Source organism: Ambystoma mexicanum, chromosome 13 (assembly GCF_040938575.1).
Source record: "Ambystoma mexicanum isolate Mex_15411 chromosome 13, UKY_AmexF1_1, whole genome shotgun sequence".
Lineage (NCBI taxonomy): Eukaryota > Metazoa > Chordata > Amphibia > Caudata > Ambystomatidae > Ambystoma > Ambystoma mexicanum.
Window position 1 is genome coordinate 360,348,286 of NC_090938.1, and position 25,458 is coordinate 360,373,743.

At 44.2% G+C, this 25,458-nt stretch overlaps 1 protein-coding gene across 10 annotated transcripts in view; it reads right to left on the reverse strand.

Moving 5' to 3' along the window:
- The window catches only part of LOC138521215 (zinc finger protein 566-like), a 332,766-nt gene extending 310,935 nt beyond the window's left edge, over window positions 1-21,831 (reverse strand). For 6 of the 10 annotated variants that reach the window (XM_069633874.1, XM_069633870.1, XM_069633873.1 and 3 more), the window contains exon 1: window positions 21,653-21,830. In XM_069633874.1, the coding sequence (XP_069489975.1) occupies window positions 21,653-21,676 (24 nt within the window). In that variant the 5' untranslated portion in view covers window positions 21,677-21,830. Of the gene's footprint in view, window positions 1-21,535; window positions 21,627-21,652 lie in introns of those variants that run through there. The other 4 variants (XM_069633872.1, XM_069633871.1, XM_069633868.1 and 1 more) reach the window with 3 other exon arrangements.
- Window positions 21,832-25,458: the final 3,627 nt, after the last annotated feature.

The following is a 25,458-nucleotide window of genomic DNA, read 5'->3' on the forward strand; positions in this document are numbered from 1 at the left end:
GCTTTCGTACCACGCATGTTTGCTAACAGATTTGTAATGCTTGATTGTAAAACCTGACAAATTAAAGCTGACATATATTGAAAGTGGGTACCCGATTTTAATGTGTGTGCGACTCCATAACATAGAGTTGCTAGTTCACTTTTAAAGAGTAGGTGGAATAAGTATTCCACATTTTGTCTAAATCTGGGATCTTCAGAATATATTTGTAACGAGCGGTATTCTGATGCTGTTTGTCTCTCATCGTACCTTCCTCCTTTCCCAGTAGGAAAGAGTAGAGGAAAAGCACATGCTTCTATACTTTTTCCCCATATGCTGATTGGTGATCCTTTGGTTTGTCGCATTTGGTATGTTTCTAGTGCATCATCTATGGTGTCATTAGAATGTAATGGATGAATTGTATAACGGTCTAAAATATTGGATACTATAGCAGGATCTAGAAGTTCGATTTGACCAGTTTCCGGTGACTATTGAATTATTTCAGTTGTTTCCCTTAAGTTTTCTTCAATATTTCATTCTTTGTAATATTCATGATTGTTTTTTAGATATTGCAAGGCTTGTCTAACTTTATGTAAGTCTACGAGTTGTTGCCAAATTATTTTGTCTTTTGTAGGTACACCATTTACTAAGACAATGAAAGATTGCTCTATTGGACATTGCACTCCCAGAGTGTGCACATTTTCTTTCAGATCTAATGGTAAATAAACTACTTTGCCACAAATGCCTTTCACCAATTCAGAGGGAGCTAATTTTGCTGTTTTTGGTTGAAGGCGTATTATTGCTTGAAATGGGTGCACTGTTTGAATTATGATGCTCTCATATAAATTGAGTTGTTGCAGGGGTTTGAGAATAATTACAGGGGTAGTGAGAATAATTACAAGTTATTTGTGATAGCACGTGAAGGAGTTTGGTTGTTGTCAAGTTTTGTAGTGCAGTAACTGCAAAGTATTAAGGGGACAGTTATTTGGAATTTGTTTTCTGCTATAAGGTAGAGAGCTAATTCAAACCATTTGGAATATTCATAGTCTTCTATTTTGTATGTTACGTCTACAGTTTGTGTGCTACTTTTATAAAAAGTTCTGCGGCAACACACACACACATGGTTTGGTACTTCAGCGGATATACTTTTAAATTTTAGTATTTCTTTTTTGTATGTGTGTAGTAGAAGGTTGCCATGTGTAGAATTGTTGCTAGTCTGTTGTAAAGCTATTGCATTTTGTAAGTGGCTTTCACTTCCAAAATATTTTCTCTGAATATGGTTGATTTCTTCGAGTAGGTCTTTGGGTGTACAATGTAGAAGATTGTTATTTAAATTGGCTAGTGCTAAAGCAGGACTTTTAGCATAGTACAGTTTATAGACTAGATTTATTATAGTTGAATGATGTGTTGATATCATTTTGATATGATGCTTTTGGAAGGTGCTTTTGCAAATAGGTCCTGAAATGCAGGCTAATGAATGTCCTTGTAGTCCTGTGTATTTGCGCACTGGACAGGTATCTATATTTTGCAGCACTTCATTTTGATTTTGCCTTTCACATACTGATTGAGGAACTGGCGTAAAGATTTGAAAGATTTTTTGGGAATGTTACACATTGACGTGCATGGCCATTTGTATACTGGACGTTCTGGTTCAGTTGAATGGAGAGGTAATTCTGAGTTTTCTGGAGATATTTTTGTAAGCAGTATTTCTTGTTCCATTATGGTATTATTAATTTTTTCATAACCTTGTCCACTGCTATGTATGGCAATTGTGCTTGTTTGGTTTTATTTGTATGCTTCTTCAGTTATTTTTGTTGATATTCCATTTATTGAGAAGTTTTTTTGTAATTTAGTATTTAGTCTTGGTAGTGCTTTCATTCTGTTTAACACTAAAATAAATAACTTTCTTTTGAGAAGGATTGCACTGTCTATCAAAGCTTCTAAGATACATTTTCTACCGTGGTAGGTTTGAAGGGTTGTGCATGATTTGTCTCCTGTTTTTATAAGATTCTGAAGGACTCTGTGGTGGAACATTTTTGCTAAAATACTTTTTTTGGGATGGTTACATGCTAGTATATCAAGATTTATAGGAGCAGTTTTAGCAGTAGTGGTAGCTGTATTCTTGTTAAACATTTTCTGTTTTGTTTTACATTTTGATAGAGGAGGCAATGTTTCTGTACTGGAAGCTTGTTTTCTTTCGCTAAATGACTGTATTAGCTGTTTTGTTTGAACTTTTTGTACAAACTCTGGTAGAGATGGATGCTTATTTTGGACACTTATTTTCATTTGCTCTATTTCTGCGTTGCTTTCTACGGACTTGCTTTTTGGTAGGCATTCTTTGGGGTCTGTTGAAAAAAAAATAAAAGAAGGTATGGGTTGGGCCGTTCTGCAATGTATGTGTGCTGTGTGCATGAGTGTCTGAGTGTGATGGTAAAGATGTATGTGGTGGTGTGTGATTGTGCATTGGGCAGCTACAATTAGCTGGGAAGGCTATTCTTCTATTTGTGTGTTACTAAACTGCGGTTCAGATGAGAGTTATTAGTGAGCTGGTGGTGAGGAGAAGCATTAACAGTAAACCTAATGTTATAAAATTAAAACAGTTCTTTGTTTTGTAATATTAACATTCTAGGGGTTGAGTATGTTATTTGTGTTCCAAAAAAACAGGGATTTATGTGCCATTCTGCTTGCTAATCCCTGTTTAATAAATGGGGATTTGTGGGCAGAATGGTTCAGAAATCTCTGTTTTTTTGGTGCGCAAATTACATGAATGAACCACACAGTGTGTTTAAGGAACAGTAATAATAATAAGGTAGCATTGTACTTACTCTTTTTTTGTGGAATGAGCAGGTTTCTTCCGATATGTTGTTTGTAGTTCAGATGCTGCTGATTTTCAGGAGAGTGGTCTTCACTGCAAGTGTAAAAGAAAGAAGTTAGTAATTTTGTGTGTTTATAGCACTGATGTTAATTTAGATGTTGATTTTTATGTTTTTGTAGTAGTATTCTTGTTTGATATCTGAACATAGTGTATGCATGCATTTCATTTGACTATGTGCAGCCTTTATATTTTATTTACAATATGTTAGTTCAACATTCTATGCAAATGAGTAGAATTTTAAGTGTATGAAATTCACTTGTTTTTTAAAGCTGTGTTGTAGATAGCAGACAGGTTTGGAAGTGACAGATGATTATAGTAGATGGGGAAACATGTCAAATTCATTTTATAGGCAGACATGCCAACAATTGGGAGCCCCTGAGAGGGAGATTTCACCCCAGCAATCGGGAACATTTATTTTTCCCATAGGATTAGCATTCATTTAGGCGAGAGACAGTAAACAAATTAGTGCGATTTTTCAATGATAATTCAGGAGTCTCACGCCTAAATCGGGAGATTTGGTATGTATGTATAGGTTATGCAGGTTTAGTGGCATTACTCCGTTTAGATGGATTCATAAGAGTTGCACATGTACTGTGAATAAAATATGCATACCTGTAGTTTGTATTCATGCATGTGGATATGCATGCAGCTGCAAGTGGAAATCTTGGAGACGACTAGTTTTTGTAGTAGGTGTTTTCCAATGATATGAGACTTGTACTCAGAGTGATCAACAGTACATTTGAAGTGCAGAACTCTGATGATGGAGTTAGATGTAGCGGTCTTGGATGTGATTTGTGGAGTGTTTGTGACTGCTTAGCTGTATCCAATGAGGGAATGGCACAGAGATTGATGTGGAAAAGGTAGAAGGGCTGGCTGAAAGTCACGCCACGCAGACACCGCGGCTGTTTGCGGATAGGGCGTGCCACTTCCGGGGTTTCCAGCAAATCCAGCATGGAAAGGGGACTGTAGGGATCAGCCAATCAGATGTTGATGTTGTGGATTTGTGTAGAAAGAGACTGTGTGTAGTGAAGATGGCAGAGGTGGAGAAAGTCAGGGTGTTGGTGCTCAGAGATATGTTTGTACATGCTTTACAGCAGTATGCTCAATGCAGGCATGTGGCAAACAATTTCGAAGTTAAAAGAGTGGAGATTGTGTGGAGCGCTGTGCCTGATTAAAATGTATAGAGAATTCTACACGTTTGTGAAGATATGGGCAGGATGAACAGTCCCCATCTGGTAGTTTTGCACCATGGTGCTTTCCATTTCGGCTACGTCAGTGCCCCTACTTTGTTGGCAGATTTGGAACAGTTGGTTCAAGCAGTAATGAACATCCTTCCAAATGCGAAAGTAATTTTTGCTGGATTATTACCTAGGGCAACATGGAACAATAGTTCTGTTTTTTGTCCTCAGCAAAACATTGCTAGGTGTGCAATCAACCGAGGCATGTGTGCTTTAATGCTTAGAGCTGGTATGTTTTTCTGTAATAATGAGAATATTAATTTGGGTAATGCTGTTTATTGTGAAGAAGATGGCATTTCCTTATCTTTTTGGGAAATGCCATGCTGTTTTGGAATGTAAGGGTTGCTTTGGAGAAGGTTATGTGAAGATTTTAGTAGTAAAGTAAGAAGAAAAAAAACCCAAAAAATACAATATAAACAGGTGTCTGTCAGGCATCTGCAAAAAAAACCAAAATAAACGTCTCTTTTCAGAGCCAACCTCAAAGGGGAAATGAGGCACACTATTTAAATTTACATTCACTACGCTCAGATTTTCGATATATCCGGACATGGCGGTAGTCCGCGGACAACGTGTATTACATACAGGGATTCTGGGGTGGAAAGGCATGCAAATGAGAATGAGCGGAGCTAGGAATTGGTCAGTAAAGTTTACTGGGTGTGTTGTGCAAGGAGAGATTTTGTCAGAATGTCTTTTTCCTGAGAGAAAAACAGATAGCTATGGCTGGTGTTTCCGAAAACAGATTATCTGGATTTTGGGAGACTCATGGATACATTGGTTGGAGGTGCATGCAGAATGTTGTGGAGTAGCTGCAGATCTTGGATTCCCTCATGTGGAAGTGCAGTGGCATGGAGTGCGTGGAATGAAGTGGCTGGACTTGGTACCTCTCTGTGCTACTTTAGAGACAGATCATCATCCAGGCATTATTATAATTCATTGTGGAGGGAACAGTTTAGGACACGTGTCTGGAATTTCTTTGCAGTTTGCAATGAAAGAAGGACTTGGGAAGGTCATCAACATTTTTCTTCAAAATTCCCAAGTAATTTTTTCTCGTATTGCGCAAAGACACATGTGGCTGCGTTCTTCTTCATTTGGTCCACAAATGGAGAAAGCGAGGCGCAATGTCAATAACGCCGTTTGTGCCTTTCTGAGAGATGTTGGCATGTCCTCTTTTCACAATGAAAATATTATCTTTCGTAGCATATACATTTTTCGCAGAGATGGAGTCCATCTTACATATGCTGGCAATCAGATTTTTCTGAGAAATGTACAAAACGCATTGCAACCTTTTTTGGAATTACATTCATCTATTTTGCAGTAGATGTTGACGATTTCAAGTTTTTCAAACACACAAAAACACCACCAAAAGGCTCTTTTCAGAGCCACCACTTCCTCCCAGAGAAAAGTGCATTGGTTTTGCTAGGGCAGCACCCTAAAACTTTATATGTCCTAGGACTGTCCGCGGACTTCCAAAAAAATACACAGGGCCCGGCACAGTTTATTTGCCACTTCTATTTTTAAACTGTGAAAGGCAGAAAGAGCCTTTTTTTTCACAGGGGATTGTTGTTGTTTTATATTTTTATTTATTTTATTTTAATTTATTTATTTATTTTACACGACACACTAGGAGAGGAGGGTAAGGAAGGGTCACCAACCACGGGGATAAGAAAGGACAGGTGGAGAGAGGGAGATGAAGGGGTAGGCCTTACTTAGGTAGGTAGCAGGTCTTCTGGTGCTCTGTGACCGTAGTCCATAAAGCACTTCGAAGACTCGCCCCCTTGTAGAGTAGTGCGTTGCAGTACATACACAATATTGTGACGCTCGAAAGGTAAGGGTCAACAGCATCGTGAATAGCCTGTGAGGCAGCTGGAGAAATGCGCTCTCCCACAGGAGTGTCTCTTGTGGTGAGAGGAGCAGAAACGGAGGATGTGTTAGAGGAACTCAACCTACTACGTTGATCACACGGTACAACCTTGCGAAAGCCCCCACTGTGGATCGACGTTAGGTGTCGCTTCATGGATGTCGTACCAAAGCTGTACGAACCACGTCTCCCACGACTCAGTACCATTTTGCACTGCTTGCAGGTGACCTTGTTTGCACATGCTTTTGGTACGTTACCATGAATGGTAAACAACCACCACACCCAAGACTCCCGGCGTGTGCTGGTAGTAGGGAGTTCCTCTACCTCATCCTCTTTATCCTCGTTCTCTACATCCCCACGCCTGTTCGCCTCTGCAGGCCCTTGGGGAGGTGGTGGAGGGTTTGGGGGTGGTGCTGAGGCAGATGTAGCAACAGCAGCCATGGATGCCATCAGGGTTGATTAAATAATCTCAGCAAGATCAGCAAAGGCAGCAAAATTCAATCTGCAATAGCCAGAAGTACAATGAAGATCAGCTCTGGGGTGTGGCCTTTTATAGGGGTGGAGGGGTGCACTTCGCGGACAGATCGAACACCCAAAAAGGTTAAAAAAAGTTCCAAAAAGTATGTGGAAAGGCAGGGTCATTGTCTGGCACCTGTGCAATGGTGAATTTGTAATGATGGTGAATTTGTAATGTCAAATAATTTGGTTTGTCTGAAAAAATTATTTTAAAATGTTGGGGAACCGGACAGTGTCCGCAAATTAGGACACACGCTCAGCGTGGGTGCGGTCACATGATGATGTCAGGAACATGTCCGCGAAGGGAATGGGTGTCTGCAGGACACCAAATGCACAAGAACGGTCGTGCGCATGCGCGCGGGTTTTCGACGGAAAGTGTTCGGGTCCTCAAACAAATTAAAACTGCGACACAAGTGAGACAGACAGATACGGACAGGCGCGATGTTCGCAGGACTTACGGTTGTGGTGCGCATGTGCGTAGATGTTCTGTAGAATGTACGGACAGGTATAGTGTCCTTAAGACACCTCCATTTCGTTTGACTATGGACATCCCGGACACCGCGCATGTTCTTAGGAGAGTTTCAACTTGGCTGCGGACGGTACAGACAGGTATAGTGTCCTTAGGATACCTCAATTTTGTTAATTTATGGACATCCCGGACACGAGTGTGTTCTAAGAACAGTTCCATCTTTGCTTATGCAGGGTACGGACAGGTATTGTGTCCTTAGGACACCCCCATTTTGTTCATTACGAACATCCCGGACAGGAGCGCTGTCCGCAGACACTTTAAGTGCTTTTAAAAAAAATAAGACACAAAGGATTTAATTAAAAGACACATAATATTTTTTATTATATACAGATATACAATTTATGAAAGAGAGGGGGAAGCAGAAACTGATACAAATACAGGGGAATTAGGGGTTTGGGGAGGATGGATGGGAGGGGATGAAGGGATGGAAGTCTCATCAAAATGTTTTTGTAGGTGTTGAGTATTTTCAAATGTGTCTTTTGGTGTATTATTTTCAATTTTTGTATGGTCTGTTAAAAAAAAAATAATATATATATATATATATATATATATATATATATATATATATATATATGTACACATAAAGTAATGATTATTAATTTACTTATATAGAGAAGTGTCTACAATTAGTATCACTTTCTTCAGATATTTCCTCACATGCAAAATTTTCCTCAAGCCATTCCAAAGTACGGCACATTTCTGTGTAAAAAACACAAATATATTAATTTTAGTGTACCCAATACAAAAGGTTTACAAATATATAAGAAAAATGAAGTTTACTTACTAGTTTGTGGTAAGTTGTATTCTTACTGTTGTGTAGGTCTACTGTTGCTCCTAGCTGTGCAGTTTCTGTGAGGTAATTATGTTGGAGGCATATCTTTTTTGTCTTGGTATATTCCATTTTACTACATATGGTATTTAAATGGATGGTTGATGTGTTTCATATATAGGTTCCACTTCTTATTTATTATTACATATAATGTGTTTATGTGCTGGTTTTTGAACTTGTGCAGTGTTTATATGGCATGATAGAACAATTTAATATAACCCCTGAGTTTCTGGGTAGTGTTGAAGTTGTCCACGTCTGTTCGCAGACATACGCACAGTCCGCGGACATATGAATCATTAACAGGGAATTCAGTATGTTCTATGTTACATGTATATAAAGTAAGGGAATCCTAGTAAACATCTATCAAATTCACACTATCTATATGTGTATTCAGTAAAAAAATGTTGCTAAAGGGACGTTATGGTTCCAAGTAAAACTGAAAAACCCTGAAATTCACCAGTTATGGTAAGCTAAGCAACCATAACTCGCGCCACCACCATGCATTGCTAAGACTAACACCCAGGACATCAAAGATGACATCACATATGCAAGGTTTGGTCTGGGGGGAAATGTTATAGGGGGGTCTCAAAATTTCTTTTTTTCCCATAGACTGAATGGGGAAAAAAACTTTGCTCACGCCTAGAGCCCAAACCGCTGGACGGATTTTCACCAAATTTGCAGCAGGAGCAACGGCTTGGTCCCGAAAGCATGCTTTTGTAAATTTGGTGAAAATCCGTCCAGTAGTTTTTTGTAAAACGACCAAAAAGTAGGTCACAAAAAAATGTGTGATATCTAGGTCTGCTCCGTGGACACACTTCCCTGTTCGCTCCGCGCACAGAACATCGATTGGGTAATCGGGTTGCGTCATGTCCGCAGACATGCGACATGTTCGCCGATTGGCTGGGATGAAGCGTGAGGTGCGTCTGATTGTTTCGATGCGCCAGCCATCTTGGATCCGTGTTTGGTGTCCGCGGATTTCACGGTAAAAACAAATGAAAAAACACAACATTGCACTTGTCAAACTTATCAAATAATCTCTGGGGTGATGAGGATGGGATAGGATATGGCTGCAAGAAGGAAAAAACTTTTTTTTGTCACAAAAGTCACACAGTAGCTTTGGATGTCGGACAAACGTCCCCTCACTACAGGCAGCCGCAGAAGGCCACCAGGTCTTACAACCCTTAGCACAACAATCCACCATTCACCCAGTCAGGCCACGGAGCCGCAGTCCACCTTTGCCCTGCGCTAGGATTCTGGCAGGAATTTTGGGATCCCTTACAGTGCTGGCCGAGAGCCAAGCTCAGAACGAGGTCAATACTGCCCCTATGCGGATATAACCGAGAGAGGCAGAACAATGCTAAACATACCTAACGGGCCAACCGGGCCGCCGGAATATAAGCAGGACTCTTCCGCTAAAAGGGTGAACAAACCCTCTCAGGGCACCCATGGGCCTTTCCTGCATGTCACCTCAGTAGGCCACCCCATACTCTATATTAGGTGAGTTAACTCATCCCTGCACTCCGTGGAGCTACTGATAGTGTACAGCCTCTCAGTGTCACCAGGATAGGTGCAGCAAATATTACCTTTCGTCTGGTCATTCACTGCCTACGTGTTCACTGTTTGTTGGCACACGCAGGGCACAGGGTCCTTTTCTCACTCTTTCCCTCTCCTACCTGACTACTAATGCCCAGCGCGAGAACCGACTCCGCCCTCTCTCCCTCACGAGAGGTGGCGGACAGGGTGTAGCACCCGTCAAGTGCTCCTTCATCTACTGCACTCCAGCACACGCTCTCAAACCCAGGTGGGAGAGAGGGATATGTTGGCCTACACCGGCTGATGCCTACGGGTGAGTGGGGATGTCCCTGACACCAACAGAGGGCCTGGATGCTTTGCGTGAACGGTCTGGAGCTTCCATCTCTGCACGTCTCTCCCGGCTCTCTCCCCCACGATGATCCCCTCGGGCTCTTATGCACCCCGGGACCTCTCCACTTGTGTCCGCTAGTAGGGGAGCTTGCGCCGGTCCTGAGGTGAAATCACCTCACAGAAAGCCCCGCTCCCCTACTGGTGGAACCTACCATATCGGTTATGACAAACTCTACGTGCCAAAACACGCAGACTGGTAAAACGGACAACAAGAAAGAAAAATACACAAACATGCCTGCCAAACAAGTGTGACGCGTAGCCCAGGCACACACTGAATCCCACAGGAAATGCAGGTTTACAAATAGGTTGATGATCTATTGATAGCCTCCCTTTGAGGCTTGTAAGGAGGACACTAAAGTTGTACTAACTGCTTTGCCGGAAAAAAGGGCATGAAGCTTCAAAGAAGAAGATACAGTTATGTTCCCTCAGGGTACACTACTTGGGACATGTTATCATGAAAGGATGTCGACTGAGAGCCAGTTTGCGAAGAGAGGTTTTGTATAACATGCCAAAGCCTCAGACTATAACCCAAAATCAAGCATTTATCAGGGCTGTTAGCTATTGCCGGCAAAGGATACCGGGATAAGCAGAAATACTTAAATCACTTCAGAATTATATTCAACTAAAGACAATTGAAAGACAATTGAGCCATTGCAATGGACACCTGAAAACAAAAAGGCTTTTGTTAAGATTAAATGATTGCTGGCTGAAGTGCCCGCATTGGGGCTACCAGATTATAAAAAAGGATTTACTTTGTATTGTCGTGAGAAAATCAGGTTCGCACTGGAAGTTCTTACCAAGAAGCATGGAAACCATCATAGATCTGTAGCCTATTATAGTAAGAAATTAGATCCAGTATAAGTCATGTATAACACGCCTGTACACAAGTGTTTCTAGGTGTGACAAGATAAGGGAAGGAAGACAGAGGGAGGACAAGACAAACGATCTTACTAGGCCTTGTGTCATTCAGATCGTGCAAGTGCGAGAATGAGAAGTGCAAGGGGAAAGGGGGGGTGCAAGGGATTAGCGGCAGAGATGCTGCATTGCTTGCGATCAGTCGCTGCTGTCAACCTGTTGGTGGAACAGAGTGAGAATATAGTCCTAGGATTGTTTTTGGAGGTGGTGGTACCCCATGCTAGGGTGTCACTGCTATTGAAGTCCAAGACTCAGCATATGTCTGTATCGAGAACAAGTAAATACTAAATGAATCCAATATTACCTTGACAAGATGCTCAGTTTTGAATCCGGAATCACTGTTACCAACTCCCTTGGAGGGAGAGCCACATGCATTACTCCACATGACTGTGTGACAGTAACAGATTGTCTGGTAATGCCCTGTACAGATCTTTCCGATATACCATTGACCAATCCGGACCTCGAATAATTTGTGGCCGGATCGAGTCTCCGGAATCAGGAGGGGCAGGTGGTTTTAGGGTATGTCGTATGTACTCTTAAGTATGTGGTGGAGAGTGGTAGATTACCTCAAGTTATGTCTGCTCAGGTAGGTAAGTGGCTCTTACACAAGACTTCCAGCTGGCGACTCAACAGTCAGTTAACATTTGTATGGATCAGAGATACGCATTTAGCGTAGCCCACAACTGTGGTCAACTGTGGAAGCAGAGGGGTTTCAAGACTTCAACCGGCCTGTCACATGTGTGATCCACACACTCAAGCTAGCCACATGTACACAACCCTCCCACCTTGGTTGGCACGAAGGGCCCACACAGGCCATCCTGAGGCAACCAATGGGGCTCGGGGAGAGTGTTAGGTAGAAGTTATGGATAGGCACAGGGAATTAGGAACACCGAAAAGAGGGTTAGGAAGAGGTATTGGATAGGAAGGGGGGTTAGAGAAAACTTTATCTACACTGCACACTTTAAGTCTCCAGAAACATATAATACTATCTTACACTCCTCGAACAAATGATGAAAGTATTCTTGAATCCTTCACCTGATACATAGACTTCGATTATACACATCAGTATACATGTGTATTCACCACATTGCATATACCATTCCCGACATCTTGACTGCACAGGTATTCAAGACTCTGGTTCACTCAATGACTTGCTAATCTCATGACTCTACAATGCTTTACACGCCATCACTGTGTTAAGCGTATTCTGTGCTCCTCGCTTATCTCATTTAATGGAAATTCATGTCTATACTCTAAAAATAAGCAAGGCTAAGCCAAAAATTCTCCTGCGCTCATGTTACATCACACACATAACGTTAAACTCAGAAGTACTTAACTGCTGACTCTGGACCTGCAAGCGAGTGCAGAGGCTGAAGTTGTCTGTGTTGATCAATGTGCCGCTGTGAAATCTGCTGTTCACTGCCACAGCCTGTTCCCCAGAGAGTTAATACTTTGAGCTTCACTGCCGTGCCCAGGTCCCCATGTAATCATCACTGCGCCCGGGTTCTGCTTTTCTCCAGCCATAAAATGCCAGCTCACACATGCTGTGGTGCTGATCACAAGCACCTGTGACTCGGCGCTGGCTTCTTTTAATCCCCACCTGCTAGTTGCATACACTCAGACATGCCGAAGGCCCACTGGGTGTTGCAGTCCCGCAGAGTTGGAGCTTCCCTTTGCTTTACACAACTCTGAATCAGAAATGTCTGACGCGGCACATCTAGAAAAAACAGCAAGTATGTATTAGCCCTGTTTGATGCTATATTGTTACCTGGACGGTAACAATAATGCGAACAATAATGCGCTGCTCACCAGACATTGGATGAACCAGTCAGCATGGGGAATGATTTTGCTGACAGCACTGCCAAATTAGCGGCTGCATCAGATGATAGTGAGGTGTATGTATTGCCAATCCAGACGGTGCAGGAAAAGTCGCCATATAAAACCTGGGAGAAATCACTCAGATGCAAGAAAATGCACCACCCAGTGAGAAGACTAATTGAATTAGAAAAGTTTTCCGGCTGCATGAAGACTCTCTGTGCAGAGATGAACAGGGTCGTTTAGTGGCACCAAAAATCTTAGTATCCCATTTGGTTAGGATGCATCATGAGTCGACACATGTAGGTAGGGACAGGACGACTAGGTTGATGGGACAGTCCTGGTATGCACCAGATTTCCGTACAATGGCCTAAGAGTATTGTCAACGATGTGTAATTTGTTTGCAGAACAACATGGGGGAAAGAGTGCCAGTTAGGCAAGGGGCCCATACTCCCACTTATTATCCATTTATGGCCTTACAAATAGATTTTTGACAGTTGCCTAAGTGCAATCATTGGTAGTATTTGTTGGCAATTGTGGATGTGTTTTCCAGGTGGTGGAAGCTTGTAGGAGAGCAGATGCTGCGACAGTCGCAAAGTTACTGATTCGAGAGTTTGTCCCTCGATTCCGAATACCAGTGTATCAGGGAACACACTTTGTGAATAACATTATTAAAACGTTGCTATACACATTGAAAATTCAGCATAACTTGCATTAAACCCACCATCGCCAGTCAGCTGGGGCAGTGGAGAGACGGAATGGGGTATAAAATACTAAATTGGAAAAGCTTTGTCAAGAAACTGGGATGAAGTGGGCAGAAGCCCTTCCATTGGTTCTGTTTAGTATGAGAAGTACTACAAGTAAAACTGGTCTGAGTCCATATGAAATTCTTTATGGAAGACCTATGAGATTTCCTGTTTACCCACCGATAAAAGCTGTGCCATACGATTTGCAATTGTCGGATGATCGATATGTCAAGACTTAAATGTCTTCTGTCAGTCTCATTCACAATCAGGTTCAAGCAGCTCTGCTACTGGAACCAGACTCTTCAGGTCATTCCTGGTGACAGTGTCCTGATAAAGGTCCATCAGAGAAAGATAGCACTGGCCCGTAATGGAAGGGGCCCTTCACTGTGCTTCTCATCTCAAATTCGGCTGTAAAAGTTCAGGCGCAACCAACATGGCTGAACCCAAGTAACTGCAAGAGGACAGTAAACCCTGCAGTGCAGGTTCTATTGCTCTGCTGATTTGATGGTTTGTGTTTGCTTCAACTAATTCAGTTAAAAGGAGAATCTGATTCAATTGTTACACGTTAGTCAAGTTCTTCATAGCTAATGTGATAGATACAACTAGTGATGTTAGGACCTGGCAATGGTATAGGAAACAATGGATTTTACACTGGCACAGGGGAACCTGTGATTTATTTGAATGGATCGTGGGACTGTGAGGTGGATCTTTGGTTGGAGTTATACCACGGCCAGCCGAATGCCGAGTAGGGATAGTGTCATCTCCCTGTGAGGCTCTACCCAATTGGATGAGTGATGAATATTATCTGAAGGTATTGAACTCAGAATTGAAAGAGCCCACAGCGAGACTCCAACCTAACCTTAGAGTTAGAGAACCGAGTGTAACCACTAACATTCCTACTACTGTAACCACAAAATCAACTGTGTTGTATCCGGAGCCTTCACATGTCACTGGCCTAATCCATTACTGCCAATCGGTTCTTTTCACCAGGAGGAGGAATAAAATAGTCTCTAAACTGATCTACTGATATAGACCGTGCACCGGGACCACAGTTATGACAATACGAAGAGGGCTTAGTGGTAATGTAGACGCAGCTCCAGATTTGTTAAATGTACCTATGGCTATGCATAAGTTGGTGGTACCAGGGTTATGTTAAATGGAAGACCTCAGCGTGGCGGCAGGTAAAGGAAAAGTTTGTCTAGTATGGTTAGAGTGCTACTTACTAACAATGGTAGATGGGCAGAATTATACCAGAACAGTAAAGGCATGCACTAATTCTATGGATGCTCATTGTCGTTTCTCAGATACTTTGGATGATAGAACGTGTACCCTAATACAGCATTTACCGTCTCTGGGTGTCAGGCCCAGAAAGAGCTGGTTATAGGTATATGGTGTTGAATGCAACAGTCGCAACTTTACTGTTTACCATTTATTTATTGGTCATTTATAAAGGCGCTTATAAAATAAAACAGGGTTTCAAAGCGCCAAAAGGCACAAATGGAAGGGAACAAAGGAGAAAAATAAACAATGGAAATAACAATGTTTAAATAGAAAGAAACAGCGGTCACACTAAGCCTCAAGTGCAGTGAAAAGAAAAAGGAAAAAGGGGGGTTGGGGTGAGGCTAAGTACTATTAGGGTCCCCTAAGGGAGGAAGTGTCAGAGGTGCCCATTGGGGAGGCAACAGGTAAGTGCATGGGCAGAGACAACCAAGGGGAAGAGGGAGGTCTACCACCCAACAGGTAAGTGCAGGCGTAGGCGGAACCACCCAACAGGCAGTTGTGTGCCCAGTGGGCAGTGCAGGGGATCCTGGGGGCAATTGGCCAGAGGGCCAGGACCCGATTGGAGTCTTGAGGGACCAGGCTGCCAATCGCAGCTACGAGGGAAGAAGGAGGATAAGAGAAAGGTCTTGAGTTGTTTGCAGAACTTGAGGTGATCTGATTCAAGACAGAGAGGAGGAGAGTGTTCCATAGGAGTGAGCCTGCTGAGGAGAGAAATCTACCTCCAGCTCTCTGCTTGGAGAAGCATTTGATCAGCAGAGTTGGAGCCAGAAGTAGAACATTTAATAAGAGAGTTGCAGGCAGTGTTGTCCCAGGTCCCAAATAGCCTTGTGGATGATGCAGAGGGTCTTGAATTTGATACTTGCAACAACAGCCCTATTCTGGATTAGTTGAAGAGGACGGAGTGAAGAAATAGGCAGGATAAGGAAGAGGCGGTTACAGTAATCTAAGCCTGGAGAGGACCAGAGCTCTAGAGACATTAAGCTTCTGGGGCAAGGCGAAGAGGTGAAGTTGGAAGTGGGCCTTCTTGGCAAGGTCCAAGATGTGAGGAGTAAAGGAGAGAGATGGGTCGAAGATGACCCAGAGATTTCTGGCCTCAGTGGAAGGAGAGGGAGGCGAGCCCATAGACGGTGGCTAGAGCGCAGGAGGAAAACAGGGAGCAGGTGTCCCGATAGGCAGGATCTCGGTCTTACTGGCATTAAGACAGAGATCATTGGAGGTGCACCAAGAATTAATAGAAGAAAGGCAGTCAGGGATGATAGAGGAAGAAGAGGAGTTGAGTGTCATCAGTGCAACACTGGAAATGAAGAGAGAAGGCAGAAATCAGGTGAGCAAGAGGTGCTAGGTAGATGTTGAAAATCCAAGGCAAGAGGATAGAGCCCTGTGAAACACCACGAGTAGAGGGAGTGGTGGAGGAGGAGAATGAGCCCTTGGGAGGGGTGGTCAGTAAGGAAGGAGGTCAACCAATCCAGTTCCCGCTCTGAGATAGCAAGTTTAGCTTGGAGCCGCATTATGAGGTTAGAATATTTGATATTGTCAAAGGCGGAAGAGAGGTCAAGGAGAATGAGAACAACAGGAGAGTTAGAGTCAAGATTTGCGAGCAGTTCTTCACAGGTGTTCAGGAGAACAGTTTCCATGCCTCTGAATGCTTGGAATCCAAATTGATGGTCAGGTAAACAACCAGCGAGCTCAGTGTGTTGGGTCAGTTCGGGGATGACCAACTTCTCCAGGAGTTTCCACAAGGAAGGGTGTAGTGGAGATAGGGCGGTAGTTGGCTGGACACGAGAGGTCGGCCGAAAGCATTTTTAGGAGGGGGTGCAAAAGAGAGTGGTTGAGAGAAGAAGGGGAAGAGCTAGATACTAAGGAGTGGTTGTAGAAGTAAGTAAGAGCAGTGGCGAGGGAGGAGATATTGTCCTGAATAGTTCTGGAAGAACAAGGTGAAACCTGTTTGGATTATACCTTCACTCTAGAGATCTCATCCGTTGTGATACGTGAGAAGGAGGAGAGAGTGGGTGGGAGTGGAAGAGAGGCCAAGGGAGGCAGAGGGACAGCATCAGGGATGGAGTGAGGGGAGGAAGAGAGAGAGGTCAGAATGTCCTATGTCCTGAGTTTTAGAGGAGAAATTAGTGGCCAGTTCAGTAAAGAGGGCCTGAGACGGAAGAGGCGATGTGGTGACTGCAGATGGATTGGCTAGATCCTTGCAGATTTTGAAGAGTTCAGCCAAGTTGTTAGAGGCTCCAGAGATACGGGTCTGGATGTGAGCCATATTCTTGGAGCAGATAGAGAGACTGTATTGCCTTTTGAGTAGGCGACAGGCCAGTTTGTCAGGGGATGAGCCCGAGGTGTGCTACTTCCGTACTACTCTGCACTTTCATTTCAGAGTGGCTAGATCGGAGTCGTACTAGCTGTTAAACTCAGAGGCAGGTTTCAGGCAGATCCTCATGGCAGGGGCACGAATGTCGAGAGGGTTAATGATAGCAAGATGGAGATTGGCAAGGCCAGAGGACGGCGGGAGTGTCTTTAAATTTAGACACTTTTTCTTAGTTCATGTTTTACACAGACTCCAGTGTCGGGGTCTGCATTCCTCCCCAGCACCCTTAATTTTGTAAAATGTTTATGTGACTACTCTTCACAGTGACAGGTGTGCCTAACCATTTTGATAACCATTTTCTTACACCCCCGAAAACCCCCAGACCCATTATACCATTTAAGGGGAGCGGGGGACACCCCCACAACCCCTGCTCCCCTTAAATGGTATAATGGAGGTACACCTTTAACGGGACAAACCACAGCATTTTTGCCACTTTTTTTTTACCGCCGACATTTTTTGCTGCAATTTTATTACCCGATACCAAAACAAGCAACCATTGGTAGAGGGACCAAGGGAGGTGTGTAGGCCAGATCAAAGAGAATCCGGGTTGCTTACCGGTGCATTCCAAAAGCAGGACTTTTTTATTTTCGGAGCATTGGAAGTTTATTTTATTTTATTTTTGGGGGACTTGCGTGGAGGCAGGATGATGGAGTAACGGCATGGAAAGGGGCTCCCTCCAACTCCGGACAGGGCCAGATAAGGGCCTTGGGTGAGTACCGGTGTTTGCCTTCCGGCTCCCTGATAGGCTGTGAGTAAAAGAAAGTACAGCCAATCACTGTGGTGGTCACCTGCATACACAGTGCACATGTTTCGGTGGCCATCTTGGAATGGTGGATGGGCCCAGATGAAAACAGGCCTAGACCGACCAGACCACGAATGGGTATTCACTGCATATGGCCAATCGTGTCCAGCAGAATACTGCCTGGACCGTAGGCAGGGTGTAACTGGGAATGGGCGCATCATGAAGTATGGGAAATTAAGTTGCCCAGTAATGCCCCTAGTTACCGGATCTCTGCCCCAGGAACAACTCTAGACCTATGGTTTAGTATTGGATCTAATTGGGGAGTTTGGCCTTTACAGACCTCTCTGATGCAGTGTTTGAGTAAGTTAAGAGATGGACACATAATATTAGTTGGGAACAGAGTATGCTGGGAAGGTGAAGGGGTCGGATATAGTGCGTCAGGAAGCAGGTTATTCCGAGGTAAGAACCGTTGTGTAGAATTGATTGCAACACCAGTGTCAGATGGACATTTTACTATTCATACAAGTATGAAGCAATTCACAGTTTTCTGGCCAGCAACTGAGAGGAGGACAGTGAAGGTATATATCGAGTTCTTCAAAGGATGGCCTAAATCGATACCTCAGATTTGATGATTTAGAGATGGTAGAGGATGTGGTAAGACATGCAAGTGATGTGACACAGAGTTTACATCTTTTAGAACCTTTACTATCAAGAGAATGCAGCTTTTGAGGTAGCACACTGAAGATATATGAGGCAGGAGATGTTGCATGGGTAGTAAATCAGGAAGTTACTGAGCAACCTTACATTGGCACCATAGTATGTCTCATATTTTCTCTCATGTTTGCAGAGGTTGCATGGTGTTGTGTGAAATGTTGCCGCCGTCCCAGAGCCATTGTGATCAATAACAGACCCTCCAGCTCACCTCCTCCTCGATCTGCTCTGGACCTAAGCCCCTCTTTTGCTCTGCTAGATCTGCTCTGGACCTAAGCCCCTCTTTTGCTCTGCTAGAAGTACAGCAGGAAACTGTGATGCTACACAAAGAACTGGGGCAATTATTAAAAACTCGATGAAGAGTGCATTTCTTATAATTGATGTTGGTAATTGTAGATGGTTTACCCGCACAAACTAGATTGGACCACAGCACAGTAAAATTATTCTCGGTGCAAAAGAAAAACTGGCGAATGGCGTTTTAGAGCAGGGAATAGTTGTAGTTATAACAGCTGCACAGTTAGTGCAAAATGGGGGGGGGGGTTGTGAACGGTTAAGGACCCACAGAGGGCGTGCAGATATGATTTGTGTGGTAATATTTGGTTTGACGGTTCATGATGACAAGGAATGTGGAAATGACAAATGAGGATATGAGAGAAGTTTGGAAAATATGCAAATACTGCACTTGCGTTTGAGGGTGACAAGGTCTGAGTCGTACACAGGAATTGCACTTGGCTTTGGGCTTCAGGCGTATCCTCATGACAGGGGCAAGAGCATCGCAAGTATCTGATATAGCAGAGTGGAGCATAGAGAGGGCAGTGTCAGGATGGGAGTCAGCCAGAGGGGGCGGGGTGAGAAAGTGGTGGTGAAAGCCTCAACTGACACACGCTTCATCGGTCGGATAACCGAGAAGGTTGGTGGTGGTGCTGGAATTGGTTTAGTATGGAAGGAGGAGAGGGCGAGCTGGGAGGAAAGGAGGAAGTGATCACTCCAGGAGAGAGGGGTGGTGAGAGGGATAGAAAGGGGAAGGTCTGAGGAGATCAGAACATCCAGCGTGTGCCCTGAAGAGTGAGTCGTGCCAGAGGGGAGAAGAGAGAAAGAGAGAAAGAGCGCGAGAGAGAGCGCGAGAGAGTTGCAGAGGTCACGAAAGAGTCCAGAGGAAGGACAAGAAGCATCCAGGTGGATGCTAAAGTCTCCAAGAAGGAGGAGTTGAGTGGTCGAGACCAGGAGGTAAGAGGAAAGGTCCACTCATTCAGAGAGGAAAGAGGAGATCTGACCAGGTGGCCAATAATAGTAGCCACAGTAAAGGAATGGCTAGGAGAGAGAGAGAGCCTACAGACGAGGCATTCGAAACAGGAGTAGGCCTGCGTAGGAATGACAGAGGCAGGAATCCACTCTAGGAAGATCAGGTCTACACCACCACTGGCACGGTTGAACCTGGGCGCATAGAGGATCTTGTAGCCATCAGGGATAAGAGTGTCAAAGCTTGTGACAGAGCTGACCGTGAATCATGTCTCAGTGAGACCGAGGACATCGCGGTCAAGTTCCTTCAGGAGGCGGAAGATGTCAAAGGAGTGTTTGACAGCTGAGCGAGAGTGGCAATATGGAGAAGGTTGCCGTCCTTGAAAGACTTCCGGGGAGGGGTACAAATCAGCGGTACGCCCTATAGAGGTGTAGCAGAGGAAGGAAGAGAGGGCAAGGTAGCCAAGGAGGAGATAGCAGGGGAAGGCGAGTAAGCCGGGGAGGGAAGAGAGGGGACAGCAGGAGAAGGAAGGAAATTGATGAGGTGCGGGAATAGTCTATCAAAGAGGGGAAGGTTGGCCTGAGGGCCTTGAACCAAGATGGTACAATTCAAGTAAACATCAATGATGACCTTAGAGGAATGGAAGGATGCCAGGAGGGTCTCCCACCGGGTGTCACCATTGATGGGAGAAGAAGAGAAAAGAGAAAGCACAGAGACCACATGAAGAGTCCATAGGTCTGGCGAGGGAACGACAAAGAGGATGTCAGTGAAGGTTTGCCTAGAGGCGGCACTGGTATAGGTGTCAGCGATAGGGAAACCTGGGTTGGAGACAAGGATATCCTTTTTAAACTTCTTCCTACCACATTTAGTGAGGAAAGCAGGATAGTCAATAGAGAAGCAGTTAGAGAAGATAGGAGAGACAGAGCGCACCATAGGGTAGGGAGAGGAGAGGAGAGGAAGGGAGTGGGAGGGGTAGGGGTAGGGAATAACACTACGGAAGGACACAGGGTGGGGTGGAAGCAGACGAGAGAGACGAAAAGTAGACAATTGGACAAGACGACAGGCACTCAGACAGTGGTAGACAGGTGCTAGAAGAGTGCTTAGCTAAGAAGTCAACCACAGATGGCCCTACTATCACAGTGATATTTAGATACAGGACAAACGCACCCAAGTCTGAGAATCCTGTAAGGGGGGGGAGAGGCCTAAGTTGCGCAGTGCAATTTTGAGTACTACTTTCACAATGCATGTCTGAGAATCTGCTATAGGGTAGGATGCAGGCTCTAATAACTAACCAGGGACGCTCCTACCTTGTTTAGTCGCTGCTGGTTGACGGCTGTTAGCTGGCTACCCCTGCTAACACAACATGGAGCCGCCTCTGAGGGAGCCACCCTTAGCCGCAGGGGCTGCAGACAGAGGGCTGCCCTGGAAGGGTCAGTGAGATCAGCAAACCCACCAATCAGGGAAGGAGGTAGGGAGCAACAACCAGGACATGGATGCCGGGCAGAGAGGGTTTGCTGCTTGGCCGGAGTTGGGGCTCCACACATCAGCCAAACCATAACTCTCTACCTTTCATGGGCCTTGGGCGGGTGAAAACACCCGATTTTGCATTTGGCGGGTGAAAACCCATTGATTCCTATGGGCGTGTAGGTAGCTTGGCGGGTGAGAGAGCTGCCTAAGTGGCAGGTGACACCCGCCAAAAGCGTGAGTTGAGAGGTATGGCCAAACCCACATCACTCTGATGACTCCCATAAACCCACATACTCCAGACAGGCTAGGGGGGTGCACAAAGTATTTTTTCCTCAATTCCAGCCATGGGGGCGGTGCGGGTAGCATTATTTGCTCTAACAACATTTGAAAAAACAATGCCAACACTGATTCTATAATTCTCTGCGGAAATCATGCATATGTGACACTCCTCCAGGAAATGAAATCTCTCGGAGGGAACATGTTACTCGGTTCAATGTCATACACACCATTTTGCCTCGATGCTCCAATTAGGAGTCATTTTCTGCTGCATCCAACAAGAACAAAACTATAGTCGAATGCATTACAAGGTTAAATCAGCGTGAAGTACCGCATCTGCACCTCACCGTTTCTGGTCTGTGCTGCAACATGTCTCCTCACTGCGATGCTGCAGATGAAAGCTGTCTACGAACTATAGACAAGCAGAAATTATTGTTTTGGACATCAGACCAAAACAACTCCGTCCCGCAAACAGGCTGAGAGGAAAACACTTCAAGCGTACCATCCACCCAATGCTAAGTGCGCAGGCTATTCATTGAGACGCTACTCTCCGATACATGCTCAGATAGATGGTACTTGAGAGAGACCGCCAAGTCGAAACGGGTAGGTATGATAAAGCGCCTGCGATTTCTGTTATCTTTTTCTCTGCTTACCTGTACCGGCTTCTTCGGAGACACGATTGCCTTATTCGAAGGTAATTATTGTAATATAAAAGAACCTGTCCATTTACATTGTCAATGCGCATGTGTCGTTGATCAATGTCTCACTGCCCTGTTATGTCTGAGCGTGCTCTCTGGAACAGTAGCTCAACTTCTGGGCTTGTGCTTAGATGATTTCAGTTCTCACGAATTACAGTCATGAAATAAGTGAGACAGTTCCGAAATTGAGGTATGTAAAGGAGGTGGGATATTGAGCACCGGAACCATATCTGCCTACATTTGATAATCAAAACCCCCCAGAATTATGGCCCGCCCATAGCCACGCAAGACCCCGCCCAATTACACAAGGCTCCGCCAGCATGTTAAAAAGGTTAACTATATTGCATGTGTGATCGACTATGTGCACAACACTACATACAATGAAATGGTGCCCTCAAAACACACATTTACAATTTTTACAGTGCCCATTTGCATTTGGAAGTATTACACCAATCCAGATAAAGGCATTTTTGCTAACATGTGCAGGCAGGTCTTGTCAATTGCAGGCAAGTGGACCTCCAAACATCATTTTCAAATGTGCACCCACACACATACCCCTGATTTCTCCGTTATAACTACAAGACTACAAGTCCCAGAATGCAGTTCACTCATTTCACACTGGCATGCATCTTGTTATGCAGGACGTAAGTAAAGTGTGCAATGCCTCATAAAGGGTAAACACATTGTTTTCATGTCAACCAAGCAGACATGACACTGACTAGTATGCATTGTTAGTCTGGTATTTACTTTAGCATAGATGCAGAATATGGGGCTTTTAAATGCTAAGCAGCCCACCCCAGTGAGTTGTGGCTTGACAGAGAAATGGACCATTCCCACACACTTGTCTACTAATGCCTGCATTAAGACGTGCCAAGTGGGTTACTTAAAAGAAACAAACACAATGAGGGGAAAATGCCTGCAGCCTGTATAGTCCTACTGAGAAGCCTTTAGGTCAGTGCTTCCCTGACGGGAACAAATAAAAGTAACTCTTAATTAGAAAATCACAGAAAATTTAAAAAATACACTTTTGAGGGATGCAGGTGCGGCAAGTGCCTCCACAGCTACTTCAATTTTGACTGCTACATCCCTTCCGAGCCTCAGAGCTGCAGCAACTCTGGGTCTGCTGTGAAAACCCAGATACTCCATGCGGTTCCCCGGAGAAGAGCGTCAAAACCCTGAATCTGCGGGATAAACCCAGAGGTTAGGCAGGTATGCCCAGAAACTAGTCTTCCGTGGTAACAAAAAAAGTTCCCCATAACAAGGGTGGCAGGATTGGGCTGGATTTCCTTGGAGATTTCTTCTTGCAATGAAAAGGGTGGCCAACCATTCTGTATTTTGCAGGAATTGCCAACATTATCTATTACATTCTGGAGAGTGGTCTTCAAACTGTGGGACTGGCCCCCCTTAGGGGGTCAAAGGATGGCCAGAGTACAGTGACTAATTTCAATAGAAATTATAAGCAGATATAGAATGCGGGGGGAACAAGCAATACTATTTTAACTCGACGGGGGCTGAACTACAATATTTTAACTCAAGGGAGGCTTAGCAACAAAAAGGTCGAGTACCACTGGTCTAATGCAATCCTAGTATAAACTTTGTATTCAGTCATTTGTAGTCGTGGATTTCCCCATTATAAACCTAGGACTTCAAGTACAAGAATGCAAAGTTAAAACCAGGACTGGAAAAACCATCTCCCGAATTGAATCGATATTGTTGGCATGTTTGTACCCTGTATCCTGCATCCAGACTGTCCAGGACCAGTTAAAGTCCCTACTTTGTTCATCTGTAGGGTGATCAGCTCTTGAAGCCAATCTCTTTCCTGTAATAAATGTACAGGTATGCACAGTGGCTCCCGCAGAGGCCTCTTTGTATCAGCGCAGCATTATAATAAGAGCTGTTAGAGGATGGCCCAGGAACCCAGGGCCTGGGGAAAGACTGTCTCTTAAGAATTGTGAATGGTTTGTGTGTTATTACGCCATTACAAGTAATATTACCATTAAAATGGATAGGAGGCAAAAAGGGGTGCACATGATGCTGTCCGGATTTGGCAAAATGACTTGCCTAGACCGCCTACTCAGCACTCACACTACAAGAGTGGACCCAATCATAAGGTGAAACGGGCACAGTTAAGAGATATGTCTCAATTGCCTTTAGAAACAGGAGCATCCCAATTCCCAAACAGCATTAGTCCAACTGTACAGAATAAAGGAGCGTCCAATCAAGGTTCTATACAAATGTATACCTTAATTAAACACACCAGATTGTAATAAAAGTGTACTGTGCCTCGAAACACTTGTGTATAGGCGCATTACACATGAACAGCAAATACATACTAGCAATGCTTACCAAAAGCCACAGCTGTGAAGGAAGACAGAAAAATTCAGCACATAAAGATGCAAGCACTCTCGATACTTAGCAAGGAGGAAAAAGGCAATACATCAACACAATGTTCAAAAGGATAAACTTCTGGATGAAAAGGGTGCAGAAAAGGAAACTCAACCGGTCGCTAGGGTCATCTAGTTCTCCACTGCACCACACGCTGGGCAACCAGACACAGCCACCACCACCGTTGACCTCTTATCTTATGTGGACTTTCCACAAGAGGTTCTAAATTGCCGAAGAAACCTGATTGTGAGACTCTGAGCACTGTGCTTGTCTTTGAAAATGAACTAGACTGATTCTATAGCTAAGACCTGTCTGTAACACAGGGGCCCACCTTTAATACCTGTTAGAATGGATTTCTAAACTCTGCCCCGTTGGACAGATGTTTAGGAGGCCTCCCTTGTTAGAAGACAGGGGACACTTCTGGGAAGATAGCCAGACCAATTCTAGCTTGGAGAGAAGTCACAACTAGGTCTCAGGAGGAGTGTGGGTGATTAGAGGTCTCCAATGAGCATACACAGTGAATCACCAAGAATTACAATTAGACAGTAGTATTCTATTGGACAGTATTGTAATGTATCATGTTTTTTTCCTGTACTGTAACTGCATATTCATGTAATGCACCTAGATACAAACGGGTGCGGAGAGATTTATAAATAAATAAACAAAGAAACAAATAAATGTCATTTATATATAACGCCTTTTACCATTACTATAGTCTCAAAGCGGTGGTAGCGGGAACACCCTCAGTGGACCGATGTCTAGAGTGTTGGAGATCACAGAGTAGGATTAGAATATGTGTGTACATTTGGCCATGATAAGGCTTAGCGGGCTGGCCTGGCTCTGGTAGAAACAACCCACGAATATCAGGCAGTTGAATTAGTGCGGAGAGAGGTCAGGAGATGGCTTGAGGACTAGAGATTTGCTATGTGTCCATCGTGCCAGAATTTCTTAGAGGTCTTTGCTGCATACTGATGTCAGAGTGTTAAGGCATAGTCTGGTGTAAGTAGGTTTAAACACTTTAAGTGTCCATCTAGCCCGAATTTTGTCGTCGGTCCTAGCTGTATTCAACT